This window comes from Kogia breviceps, chromosome 2 (assembly GCF_026419965.1).
Source record: "Kogia breviceps isolate mKogBre1 chromosome 2, mKogBre1 haplotype 1, whole genome shotgun sequence".
Lineage (NCBI taxonomy): Eukaryota > Metazoa > Chordata > Mammalia > Artiodactyla > Physeteridae > Kogia > Kogia breviceps.
This window is the reverse complement of record NC_081311.1, coordinates 12,785,988-12,800,754: the sequence shown is the minus strand read 5'-3', so window position 1 is coordinate 12,800,754 and position 14,767 is coordinate 12,785,988. Positions and strand designations below refer to the sequence as shown.

Genomic DNA, 14,767 nt, shown 5'->3' with positions numbered 1-14,767 from the left:
AATTTTAGCTTAACCGTATGTTAACTGTTTCCCAAGTTAATATGCTAAATTTAAATTATTTATTTATGATGTTAACATGAATGTCCTCATCCATAATTCTCTGCGTACATCTCAATTGTTTCTTCCAGATAAAGGCAAAGCAGTGGAATGGCTCCTTCAAAGGGTGGAGGCTGTTTTAAAACTTTTGGTATAGATTTTCCAGAAAAACTATGTACCAATACCTCCCTCCCGCAGCGGGCTTGCATGTCGTTATGATTTATGAACAGTAACAGTCATGCTGGTTCCCATTTGCCGGGCAGCTGCCCCACAGTTTAAAGAAATTCCCAACCACCTTGCAAGGTTGGTCATCTGTTCCCCGTACAAACGGGGACCTGGAGCTCGAAGAGACACAGTTGTCCAGAATGACAAAGCAAGGAACAAGGCGTGCTGGAATTGGAGGTCCTTTCTCTGGTTCTCTCTTGCCTTGTGCCAGGATGTTTCCCACACTCAGACTATAGCCCGCTTCTTACTCAGGAGGGAAAGTATCCACTCTCACTCTGTTTCCTTTATACCTGTTTGGGTCCCATTTCCAGAGTGCTACCTGAGCCTATCAGGGGCTCCTTGCCCCACTCCCTTATATTTAAAATCGTATTTAAAAAATAAATAAATAAATAAATAAATAAAATAAAATCGTAGTTTGAACCATTACAAGGCCCTCTCGACTTGGACTGACAGGTGATGTCATTTTAAGGTGAAAAGTATCGTATTGGGCCCTTCTTTAGTTTATGAATATAAGACCGGGGCTCCTCAATCCTGGTTCAGCCACAAGCCGGCATAGGTCCTCTGGGTTATCTTTGCCTCCTGGTGTTAGAGGACCCAGCCACTGAGAGGTCAGGAGAAGATGGATGAAGCAGCAGCAATTCTATCAATTAAAATAAAATACTAACTCTCTTTTGGTCTCATATCCAGCAATAATTCACTGAGTGGAATTAGTTTGTTTTTGCTTAGAGGAATACCCTTGACTCATAGATGTCTCCACGAGCCAGATTTCATGGTCTGTGTCAGAAATCTCTCTAAATCCTTATAAGTTGTGTTTCATTCTGTACGATGCATGTTTGAATGCTCCTGGGGCTTATCCATAAAACTCCCTCAGATGGCTGACATTTCTCTCTCTTCCCACCCCCGAGTTTGGAGAATACAGATGACTTTAAATGCTGGGTTCAATCCAACACTTTAGATCTAGAGCACAGAACTCAGACTAACAAGAGCTATCTTGGTGGGGACACCACACCCGCCAGCCCCACCTTCTTCCTGGCTGGCTTCATGGCCCATGACACCCATCTTCCACCCTGACCATCTCTTGGCTCTTTGAAGAACTGCAGCCACTGACGCTCTTCTCAGCCTCCGCAGCCCAGCAGGAGGTAACTCCCCTTCCTTTGAAGCCATCACTGATCAGCTCAGATTTCCCCCTTCCCTCACTTTCTTCATTGCCTTTTTACCCTCTTGCCAGAAAGCAGTTTGCCTGGCCACCAACGATTCGGCCCGGTCCCAACTCACGCCTTCAGTGCGAATACTGTAGGCTTCTGAGCAGTGATGCTTGAGGACCAGCCAGCCCCTTCAGAAAGAGAATCTCCCCATGCATGAGAATCTCACATTAATGTTACCACTTCAGTGTCCCCTGTCCTCATAGCACTTGCATTTTATAAGTCACACATTCTAGCAAGTTCCTGAAAGAAATCACAAGCCAGGCAAATGGCAACCTTAAAATTAATTTTAAAATCTTCTTTTCCCTTACACCATACACAGAAATAAATCCAAATGGGTGAGAGATTTACAGGTAAAACATGAAACCATATATGTACTGGAATAAAACACAGGTGAATTTCATTATAAAACTTGGACATGGAGAAACGTTTTCCAACTATGACTCCAAATCCAGATGCAACAAATAAACCATTGAGTTAAAAAAACTTCGTGTGTGAAAAAAAGATCATAAGTCAAAACACAAATGTTAAACTGGAATAAAATACATTCAACATATATCATAGACAAAAGGATAATAACCCTTATATATAAAGAACTCTTAAAAATTATGGGAGAAAAAAAAACTAACAGTAAAATGGGCGAAAGAGATAAACAGAAAATTCAGAAAAATATATAGATGCATATACATACACACAATGTATTCAAATGTATGTATACAAATGACCCTTGTACACGGAAATGTTTAACTTCACTTACGATAAGAGAAATACAAATTAAACTGCACAGAGATATAATTTCTCCTGAATCTGACAGGCAAAATGTCAAAAATTTGATAACATCCTCTTGACGAGGCTTTGAGGAAATGGGCTCTCATAACTTGCTAGGGGGTAACTTCTAATGATGTATGCACTTACCTGTTGGCCCAGAAATCCAACTTCTAGGAAATTATTCTGAAGATATACCTGTAGGAATACAAAAAATTATGCAGAAAATTATGCGTTGAAGTTATGATTTATAATAACAAATTGTTGGAAACTGTCTAAATGCCAATACTTAGGAGAATGGTTGACTAAGCAGTGATAGAGGCACACAGGGGAGCAGTATGCAGATGTTTAAAAAAAAAAGAAATGAAAAAGATTTCTGTGAGCTGATAGATCAAATTTTCCAAATATATTAAGTGAGAAAAAAGCAAGGTGAAAAAGAATGTATATAATGTGCTACTTATACATAGACAGAAGGAAAAATAAGATTTCTGGCATAAGCCAGAAGTGAATCAAATTGGCTATTTATAAGAGGTAGGTGGAAACATAGTTGAAGAGATAGAGAGGAAGTAAGATTTCGATAAGTTTATACTTCTGACTTCTGAATCATGTTTATATTCCAAGATAGAGTTAACTTAGAAAAGATGGAGACGATCCTAAGTTTGAATAAAAATGGAAATAAACTGATCTAACTGTATATGAAATTGATAACATAACCACACAGAATAAATAAAAAGAATTAATCTCAATAAGTGTTGAGCATCTTCCTCTGACTGGAGGCCCTCAGTGGGATATAAGCTAAGCACATAAAGGAATTTCAAGGAATTCAACTTGACTCAGTAGATTTGTTGTTTGCTAGTGGTATTGATAGAGTGATTCTGAAATATTGTATCATTAAGATTGAGAAAATAAATAAATATACTGATATTGTTGGGAACCAGGGTCCTCCCTGTGGATAAAGGGAGATAAAGAATATGGAATGGAGAGAAAGAATCATATGATTTTTGATTAGACTCGGAAACATCAAATGAGTGTGTGTGTGTGTGTGTGTGTGTGTGTGTGTGTGTGTGTGTGTGTGAGAGAGAGAGAGAGAGAGAGAGTTGTGTGTCCTGTTCATACACCTCTTATGAGGTGTGGGGGAAGAAGGGAGCATTAGGTTCAGCTAGCCTTCTGGGAATGGGATCCCAATTAGGAATTGAAGAAAATAAGATGAGAAAACAGATTATTCCCTCTCCTGAGTAAAGAGCAAGTTACAGTTTGTGAAAATTAGACATGGAGAGACACAGAGACACAGGAAATGAGACCCTGTTTTTAGCACATCATGCCAGGTAGCTCAGCCAAGTGGAAAGAGCATAGGCTCTAGAGACCCAGAGAAAGGTCCTCCCATTCCAGCTTCAGGCCCTCGTTTTTATGGGGAAAAGATGACCAAGCTGGCAAGGTGGTTGGAAGGACTATAGGAGAGATGTCTACAGACTGCGGGGCATAGTGCAGGTGCCCAGGAAACGGGAACCAGCATTACTGTTACTATTCATAAATCACAACATCATGCAAACCCACTGCCGAAAGGAGACATTGGTACATAGTTTTCTGGAAAATCTATACCAAAAATTCTAAAACTGTTTCCATCTTTTGAATCAGCCATTCCAATTCTCTGAATTTATCTGGAGGAAATAATCGAGATATACAAAGAGAGTTACTGATGAGGAGGTCCATTTTAACATAATAAAGTAATACTTTTTAAATTGACCACAATTAAAGTATGGTTAAATTTCTTAAACCTAGGCAATGAAATCTAGGCAGACATATAAATAAAATATATAAAATAAGCTGTATAACAATAGTTTTCAAACTTATTTTAGCAGGGGAACCTAAAGACTCCATGGATGGATAGATAGAATTTTTTGTTTAAAAAAATATATAATTCCTTTGGTAATTAGAGGAATTAAATAATTGCAGACAAACTGTAGATACGATCTCTATCATTCCCTTTACATTTATTAGTTAGCATTTTTTTGGTAAAGAAAATCTTTTCCTTCTCCTTCTCTTCCCAGCACCCAAAGGTTTTTGTTTTGCTTTTTGTTTTGAGTATCACTATGGAGTCAATGGATTCTCTGTGCTGTGATCCATAACTGCCATTATTCTTTCTACTGCTCAAATTATTTTAAATTTGGCAATGGGAACTCCTTTAGCTGGCGCCTGCATTTTTTTTGACACGTCCCCATCATTCATCTTTGAGCCCTTCCTCCCTTTCTGGTTCAAGATATTCCAGGCTCACTCTGTGTGTTTTCCTCCCCCAGCACATTTTTCTAAAGAGCCCTGGTTCCTGTAATGGAGATCTTGGTATTTAGAAGCCAAGATCTGGGCACTAGCAGTGCTCATTGTTCCTGGAGTATCACTGCTTCTATATTCTTTCAATGGACACACTCTCAAATGTTTTATTATCTACTTATTTTAAAAGAATTTTTTATTTTTGCAGAGCATCAAAAATACCAAAATGTAAGGATTTACAGCTTTACTTTTTATTCTCCCGTTCAGCCTCTTTCTTGTGTTGATCAGAATAAGGGGTAAAGAAATAAATTGAAAAATAAAGGTAGGGAGACAAAATTAATTTGTTTAAGGGTATAACGCTGCTTCTCTCTGGAGCGTGGGACTAGGAGATGTGAAAGAAGCAAGCTGGAGTTTCAGAGAGACAGAAGAGATATTAGGGAAGCAGCTACAAAGCTAAGTGAGGGTGCTTCAGAAGGTAGATGCCTACAAAAGGTTTTAAGAAGTTTTGCTGTTTCTTATGTGATGAAATTCTCATTTTCTACCTCATCAACAGACTTCAGCGAAGACATTACTTTTCTAGACCTTTGGATTAGATTTGTGTTTCTCTTAATAGTGACACCAAGCAGAAATGGTTCTTAGTGCAAGAAAGTCCAGGATTATTTGGATTATAATTATTAAGGGAAAATTTCACATAGGGAGCTAAATGTCACCAATTCCTATTTTCGCAGAGGTGGAATGAAAAAAAGAAATACGTTCTGGAATGATTTTGTAATTCATTCCACCACCTTGTAGTAATGTAATGTTGACCAAAGTACTTAAATTTTCTCAGTCTCATTCCATCCAGAAAAATTGTGGAAGACCTGGAAATGGGCAGAGTTGACTGGTATCCCTTCAATGAAATGTTGGGCATTATTTAAACCAGTGCCTCAACCTGAGGCGATTTTGTCCCCCAAGAGATATTTGGCAACTTCTGCAGACATTTTTGGTTGTCACAAATTGGGGGTTGCTACTGGAATCTAGTGGATAGAGAGCAGAGATGCTGTGAAACATCCTATCACGCACAAGACAGCCCTTCACTGTGAAAAATTGTTTGGCCCAAAATGAGATTAAGAAAACCTGGTCTAGACAGATCCTCTAGGGGGTTATCTGATTCTTAGGGGTCTACACCTTTGTTTTTTCGCTACTCTATAAATTGCAGGAATCTTAGAGTGATGCAAATGATTCTTGCCCATGCAGATGTAAATGAACTCTATCCCCGTGGAGATGCAAGTGGTTATTACCGTGCAGCTATTGACCAGTTTTGCATTTATGAGCAAAATCATTTCAGCATTCTTGATCAATTTTATTCAAAGGCCTTTCGTTGTACCTATTACATCTTGCTGGTGCTCTCATTAACGAATGAATTAAATAAAACCACTGACAAGTATATTTGCATAACAGTCATGATTTTATCCACTTGAAAAAAATTATGCTTTACTTCTCCTATCTGTAAAAGAAAAACAAATAGCCTCTCAAGGTTACAATTGGAGTAAACAGGTCCATATGTGTGACACTGCCATTGTGGCAATTAGTTGGGCTCAGGCACTGTCACTTTCTTTACTTCCTTTCTCAGGAAAAGTGTGAAACAGCCTATTCATCTTTAAAACGCCAAGACTATTATGCATAGAGCTGATTCACTTCATTGTACAGCAGAAACTAACACAAAATTGTAAAGCAATTATACTCCAATTAAAAAAAAAAACCCAAGACTCTCTTTTCTTCACCTTTGCCCTTTCCCCAGAAATGTTCTCTTTCCCCTTATAAAGATTCCTATAAGTGCCAGATCTCTACCCTGCCCTCTAATAAAACCTATTCTCATTAAGAGATCTAATAACAATCATTTACAACTTAGAATAAATTTAATTCAATATGTCACCCTCTTCCAGACACCCTTGATAAAAGAAGTGAGATATTAACATACAATTTGGGGGGAGTACTTTTACAGGAAGAAGGGGTTTTCTGTTAACCCATGTATTATACTAAAAAAAAAATCACCAATCCTGTCTTTGAGCCAACTCAGGGCCTTAGTTTTCTCTGGTAACCATTGAGATCAGCAGGGAACAGTGACAAGTAAATGTATCTGAATATAAAGGATACATGAAACCTAAATTAAAAGGGCTTAGCAGAGCAAAGCATGCACATTATATTTTTAAAGATCACATCCAATGACAGGATAAAGATGAATGGGATGGGAAGGGATTTAGCTTTTAGGAATTTTGTGGACTTTTGAAAACATTTGAAAATGCAATATTTTCTAAAGGATTTCTTAATCATTCCTGTCTTGTCCATCATGAAAAGAAATGTGATGTTTGCATTTTTCTGGATTTCTGAATCTCCGCCATTTGGACTTATTTAGCAAACTCTCTCCTGAGATGTAATACAACGTGAATAAAACCCAGCTCTATCCATAGCAAATACAAATCGTATTCATTTATCCTTTGGAGTACAAACTTCAACCGTAACTAAATACAATATGCTGGCTCTTTTTGTGCTTTTTATGAACTTTTGAAGCAGGTTTGTGATGAATAGATTTTATAGGATTATGAAGTTTTAGTTTGCTTTTAAATATTTCAGAAAGAAATCATAAATATGACCTCATATGTTAATAAATCAATTATGGAATGCTGTTTTATACATATGTTTAAAATATGACCCTATCCAAAACTCCTTAAAGAAATACTAAGAAATAACTTTAAACTCTTATTCAGGAGGCTCTGGTTTTCAAAACACTGTGTATGGAATTCTGCTGCTGCATATAAAAGAAAAGAAAAAACAGTTTCTTCAACCCAAATTTATATTGTTTCTAATATATTATATATTAAAGCCATGTTGAGGGGGTGACATTTGCTCTCCATTGGGCTGCTTCTCTCATTTTCTCATTCCAAGTTGAAGCTAAGAAGTTAGGGCAAGAGCAAGAACAAGCCTGCCAAGTGGATTGAAACATTGACACAGAACTCCTAGGAGTCCATGTACTCAGCTTTACGTTATTCTTTTACATTTGTGTTACCATTTGATGCAAAAGGTCAAGAACCATGGTTAGAAGTTCAGTAATCATGATATGCCTCTATGACTAGGATTTATTTCTATAAGGTCGCTTTCTGCTTCGTAGCATTTGAACCTTTAGAATTGTTGTTTATCCATTTGTCTACGTGATGGTCAAAATGACTCCAGGGAGGCTTCCCTGGTGGCGCAGTGGTTGAGAGTCCGCCTGCCGATGCAAGGGACACGGGTTCGTGCCCCGGTCCCGGAAGATCCCACATACCGCGGAGCGGCTGGGCCCGTGAGCCATGGCCGCTGAGCCTGCGCGTCCGGAGCCTGTGCTCCGCAACGGGAGAGGCCACAACAGTGAGAGGCCCGCGTACCGAAAAAATAAATAAATAAATAAAAGTGGAAATGCTACCACATTCAGTTGGGAGCAGAAAACATTACCTTCCCCTAAGTGCTACTTTGGAATCATTGCTAATGAACATGAATTATACTAGCAAGTACAGAAAAAAAAGATTAAAAGTCCAAGATGTGAATAATCATTTTCAGCTTAAAATTCTGTGTTAAGGTTTTTATAATTCTAAGACTGGCTTTGGAATTTTAATACCTCAACTTCAGAGTACTGAATGCTTAAACCAGAGGTTTCATATGTGTCTGCCTTTGGAAACAGCCAGGTTGTAGAAGGGATGAGAGCAGCTTGCAGTAAAAGGATAAAAAGCAACAGAGAGTACATGGCCTGTGACAGATGGGGGAACGCATCTTCCACCACCTGAGACACACAAGTGTGATTTTGTTTTTTGATGCTACTTTGCCAGGTAAATAAAATACCCCTGTTGCCATATTGAGACCATATCATTTAGCAATTTGCTGCCACAGATCCAGGATTGCTGCTAAATATTCAGCTGGAGAATACCCAGCCTTCTTCAAACCCTTTTCTAGGGTTTATTCTGTTGTTTTTGTTGTTTGTTTGCATTAATAGAGTTGGAATTCTCCTTACACTAAGCTGAAACTTCTACTTCTTCATGTTAGTTCACCATAACCAGAGAAAATTTAAATCTTAGCCTACAAGAATCAAAAGAAACTGAAATGTCCATTCGTCTAATTCTGACTGTTGTATAAATTTCCTCTCCACTGTTTCCAGTGCTCCTTCTTGGATGAAATCCTTAGTATAGTTTTCAGAAGAGTCTTTATATTATTTATCATTATACATTAGATTTCTCTTCTCTAAAATAAAGCTTCCAGACCCTTTCGCTTTGCCTGGTATGACCTGCCTTCTGTCCCTTGGTTTGCTTTTTGAGAATGAGCACCCCAGACATTGTTTGTCTGTTGCCTCTTTGGGGTCAGATGAGGCAGGATGTTGTTAGCACTAGATGAGTATAAAATTCAACACTCCGGGCTTCCCTGGTGGCGCAGTGGTTGAGAATCCGCCTGCCGATGCAGGGGACACGGGATCGATCCGGGAAGATCCCACATGCCGCGGAGTGGCTGGGCCCGTGAGCCACGGTCACTGAGCCTGCGTGTCCGGAGCCTGTGCTCTGCAATGGGAGAGGCCACAACAGTGAGAGGCCCACATACCACACACACACAAAAAAATTAAATAAATAAAAATTGATTTTTAAAAAAATTCAACACTCCAAGGGACATCTAGATACGTTTCTTCTCATTCTCATTTCTTTTGGGTCAACAATTTTGCAAATTTATCACAATTTCAGTCTACAATACTGCTTACAATGTACCCCATAAAATTTATATGATCCATACAGAGAAAACTATTAACCAGTTTTTTGAAGAGATTTGTTCGAAAAAACTTAAATGAAGTTATGGACATTTAATTAGAATGGGAAGATTGAATGTCATAAGTTGGAAGATGTCAATTCTTTCCAGATTAAATGAGCTTGAATATGATGCCAACAAAAATCTTAAAAGCACTCTAAAGTTCATGTGGTACAATAGATGTGAATAACGAACAATAAAAAAGATTCATGAGGAGAAATGAGCCCCAATGGTGTGCTGTCAAAACTGGCTTTCAGAGGGAAAAACAAAAACAAAAACAAAAACCCATGGTGTCCAGTGTTGGCCAATTTCTATGGTGTGAATATGTCCATTATGGGTCATTTTCAAGCTACCAACATGACATGACTGAACATGGCATTGGAAAGACATGCACAGAATTGGCTCGTATGAGCTGGTAAAAGCTAGCTTCTGCATATCACTGACGGAAGCAAGTAAAACAGTATTGTAAAACAATGTTTAAAATATGGTAAAACAATTTTAAAATGTACTATTATCTTTTTTAAAGGAGAGAAAGAAAAAGAAAGGGAGAGAGGAGAAGAAAAATCAGAGTAACATAATGAATATCCCAGCAATGGATTATATTCTTTATAAAAATATAATGATAGGAGTTTATCTCAAATTAATGGAAGTATTATAACAAATGATGCTGGGACAATCAGTTGGCTATTCGGATGGGGGAGGAAGGCACATGGGAAATAATTTAGAACTTCATCTCACATTGTACATTAAAATCCATATAACTTTGTGAATGAATGAAAATCAGAAGAAGAAACAAAGGTATGTGTGATTCAGGCTTCTAGTGGAGGGTAGGCTTTTATGATAAAAGAGACAGAAAAAATGTAAATAAATTGATCAGTATATTTAACTACATAAAAGTAAAAGCATTTGTGTAAAAAAAACTCCACAGATTAAAAATCAAACAAAAGAACTTCTGCTTCTGGATAAGATAGAGGAACATAGACTAGATTTACTCTCTCACTTGAAATAAATAAATAAATAAAGAGACAAAATGTATATAAAAACAATTTTCAGGGCCCTGTGCATTAAGCAAAAGCAGACAGTGATGCTTGAGAGACATGAGGCAAATGAGATAGGCCCTATGATTGCCCCAGATTGCTGCCTTGAGAGAGTTTCTAGGCAGCAGTGCAGAGAGGATAAGCTCAGGCAGAGTCCCATAGACTCCGTGAGCTGGGGAATGCACTATAACAGTATTAAGAGGAAAATTCATAGTACAAATACTATATCAGAAAGGAATAAAGGTCTCAAATCAATGACCTCACTTCCTATCTTAAGAAACTAGAAGAAAACAAATTAATCTTAGAGTAAGGAGTAGAAAGGAAATAATAAAGATCAGAGCAGAAGTCAATGCAATAAAAGTCAGGAAAAAACAATAGATAAAATTAATAAAACAAAAATTAGTTCTTTGATAGGATTAATAAGTGTGGCTGATCAGGAAACAAAGAGAGAAAACACAAATTATCAATATCAGGATGAGAGATGTCATCTCTAAAGAATCTGGAGATATTAAGAAGATACTAAGGAACTAATATGAACAACTTTATGTCAATAAATTTCAGAGGTTAGATGAAGTGAACTAATTCCTTGAAGAACAGAAATTATCCAAGTTCACTCTAAAAGAAATAGATAATCTATTCAGAGACATTGAATCTATTCCATTTCTAATAGATATCTATTAGAGAAATTGAATTTGTAGTTAAACACCTTCCCACATGGATAGCAAGATGAGAAGGGTGGGTGGGATAAATCGGGAGATTGGGATTGAAATATACACACTACTATATATAAAATAGATAACTAATGAGAACCTACTGTATAGCACAGGGAACTCTACTCAGTGCTCTGTGGTGACCTAAATGGGAAGGCAATCCAAAAAAGAAGGGACATATGTATACGTATAGCTGATTCACTTTGCTGTACAGCAGAAACTAACACAACATTGTAAAGCAACTATACTCCAATAAAAATTTTTAAAAAAGAACCTTCCCACAAAGAAAATTCCAGTCTTGAATGGTTTCAATGGTGAATTCTGTATCAAAGAATAAATAATACCAGAGCTACATAAACTCTTTCAGAAAATTGTGCAGGAGGTCATACTTTGCAACTATGAGGCCAGCATTACCCTTATATCAAAGCCAGACAAAGACACTCTAGGAAAGGAAAACTACAGACCAATATCTCTCATGAACATAGATGAAAACATTTTAAACAAAATTTTAGCAAATGGATCCAAGAATATATATATTAAAAAATACATCATGACCATCATGCAAGATTGGTTTAACATTAGAAATCAACCAATACAATTCACCATATTAACAAAGTAAAAAACCAAAAGTCATCATCTCAATACATGCAAGAAAAGCATTTGACAAAATCCAACATCCATTCCTGATAAAGTGTCTCAGCTAACTAGACGTAGAAGGGAATTTTCTCAATTTGAGTAGAGGGCATCTAACAAAAACCTACAGCTAATATTATACTTTGTGGTGAAAGACAGAATCAATCAGGGTTCTCAGAGAAACAGAACCAGGAGGCCAGTAAGAATGACTGAGTAAATTCATTGCTAGCAGAATGGAGTTTGTAAAGATGATTAAGACCTAGCTTCTGCCCTCCAGCACAGTAGGGAAGACACCCTCTGGAAGATGTAGCATACCCCTCCTGCCTATCACCTGTGTGACCCCATGTAAGAGACTGTCACCTCTATGCCCATGGAAATGGCAAAGAGCACAACCTCTAGCCCATGCTGGGGAACCCCCAGCCCAGTACGCCCTCAAAGCCCCCATCCAGTTTTGCTCTTACTTCACTCCAGAGCCTTTCTCCTTAGGGAATCCTTTCGCTGTTTACTGTGTAAGTAATAAATTTTATTTCATATTCATAGGCGCCTATGCATCGTTTGTCCTGATAGTTATATAAGTAACTTGGCAGGAGGGCTGGTTTATATCCCCAGGTCCCAGCACAGAACTTGGCACAAGATTGGCTTCATAAAGATTGAATGAGTAAGTGAATGTCTTTCCGTCTGGAACTTTGCCTTCACTTCCAGGCGCCACGCCTCACCTTCTCACCATCACAGAAGAGAGGCCACCTCAGGCCTAAGCCCTTCAGTTGAGCCATCTGCCGTGGCTAAACCAGATCCTTTCAGGGACCAAGCGTGCTTTAATATTTCAGTTCAAGTTTACTCTCTTCTTGTTCTAAATCACACCCAGTACATCAATTCTCCCTAGTTTAGTTCTGACTCCTTCTAGTGAGAAGAAACAGGATGATTTTAAAATAAAGAGTTCAACTCCTTCATTGGGAATAACCCTTCCAAAATATGTCTTTATTTGATTATCTGTTGACCAAAATCACAGCCTTGTATATATGATCTGAAGGAAGCCACAAAAAAAGGGTTTTGACTAAAACCACTGTTTGCTTTGGGCTGCACACGGCAGAATTTGATTTGCGATTATCAGAATGTCAGCCCGATAATGCAACTGCAATTTCTCTAGCTATTTACCTTTAAATCTCAGTATTACACTTGCTACAGATGATGTATGAAAGTAAAATATTTGCACAGTGTGTGATTCAGTCAGGAGCAGACAGCGCTGCACCCAAGCGGGAGGAGGATGCTCTGCTGACCTCGCCAGGACCAACATTTTTGTAGGAAGCCAGCAAACCTCAGCGTGGTGTGTGCTCTGTGGACGTGCCCTCGGTTAGGTCACTGCCCTAGTGACAGTTATTGACAAACGCTGCTAGTTGTGACATAATCACAGTCTCAGTTTGGGTTTGTTGAGGGGACGGGAGGCAACTGACAGGCTGATTATTTTATTCATCACTGTTCTTCTGTGTGTTTCACATTGTCACAGGCACCAATTTGAGCAAGCAGTTTGCCTAAATTACTGAAATTCTTAGGTTCTTTTTTATATGTCCCAAATCTCCCTTTCTTTGCAAACTTGGCTACTGCCTTTTGGGAGTTCCAGCCTTCCTTTCCTTCCCTCTTTCCTGGGTTTGGGGGTACATGTTTCCAAAATGAGGCATTTGAAATACCATGTGTGTCTGGGGGAGGACCCTGACTATCAGATTATGATAGTTTAAAACAGCTTGTAAAAGAAAACCCACTTGAATTTACCCCAAGAAAAGCTCATTTTGTTGCTAATTTAATTTTAGCGAAAGGCCTTATGTTGAACGTGCCCCAGGAATTTCTATAAGATCTATTTATTCAACCCAGGGGGATTATCTGACTCTTATAAGCTAATCCTCTTGAAAAGTATGTCTCAGTTCCATGAGGAAGCATGTGATATTCTTTACATTATGAGTGTTTGGGTTTGATCTGGAATAAATGAGGCTGGTAGCACTCTCAGCCACCTACGCCTGCATCACTGGAGACACGTGAGCTGTCCTAGGGAGGTTTGTAGTTACTGAGATTTCTTTTGATTGTTAGAAAATCAAACAATGGATTTAATGCCATTGCCAAGTTGACATATAGAAATTGGTTGCAACAAATGCAATCAATAAATATGTATTGAGTTGCTACTGTGCGTTGGGCGCTGTCATAGATGCTGAGGTGAAGATAAGGGAGCCCAGCAACAGAGAACTCTGTCCTCCGGAGCTCACATTCAGGTGGGGAAGACAGACATGGAACAGAAGAACAGAGCAATATGTAACTTATATGATTAGTGATGTGAAAAGACTTCAAGCAGGGAAGAGAAATAGAGAGCTGGAGGGAGGTTGATATTTTAAGTCTTGTGGCCACAGGTGTCCTCTCTGCAGAAAAGACATTTGATCAGAGAATAGAATGAGTAGCAGGAAGTCATACAGGTGAAGGAGAATTTTCTGGGCAAAGAGAACAGCGAGTGCAAAGGCCCTGAGGCAGAAACAAAAAGGAAGCCAGAATGGTAGGGAAGGAGTGGTGGAAAATGAGGTGGGAGAAGGAGCCAGCTCATGCAGGGCCTCTTTGGTACTTGGAAGGACTAGGGCTTTGATTCTAAGTGCTGTGAGGTGCCAGTGGGTGGCTCCACAAAGGGAGAAACTGGCTCCCATTTATATTCTAGGTCTTGCCATCTTTGTTCTGTTCTCAGTTTTGTATCATTTGCTCCCTGAGTCAGATGCATTCCCACTATTTTCATGTCTTGGCAAGCATCTGTCAATGGTTATTCACACTCCTGGGTCATAAAACAGAAGAAAACACATACTATTCTCTTCATACTCATGATGAAGATTGAAAAGCTGGTACCAAAGACACGGCGTGCTCAGTCCTCAGGTGTGTTTGGAGATTTGGTCAATTGTTTTCTTTTTTTCTTCTGTTTCTTTTCTGATTCTTCAAAAATACTGTCTTGGGGGAAGAAGGAAATTTCTGATTTCTGAATAATTTTTATTTGAACCATTATATGGACAAGCTTCTTTTTTAAGATACTCTTTTAAATTAATAAACTATTATTTAGAGTTTTAGATTGATAGCA

General features: G+C 38.4%; 1 protein-coding gene across 7 annotated transcripts in view; it reads right to left on the bottom strand.

The window, feature by feature from the left end:
- The window catches only part of FAM204A (family with sequence similarity 204 member A), a 246,726-nt gene that overhangs the window by 76,706 nt on the left and 155,253 nt on the right, over positions 1 to 14,767 (bottom strand). For all 7 annotated transcript variants that reach the window (XM_067024559.1, XM_067024564.1, XM_067024563.1 and 4 more), the window contains exon 7: positions 2,379 to 2,426. In XM_067024559.1, coding sequence (XP_066880660.1) covers positions 2,379 to 2,426 — 48 coding nt within the window. The remainder of the gene's footprint in view (positions 1 to 2,378; positions 2,427 to 14,767) is intronic.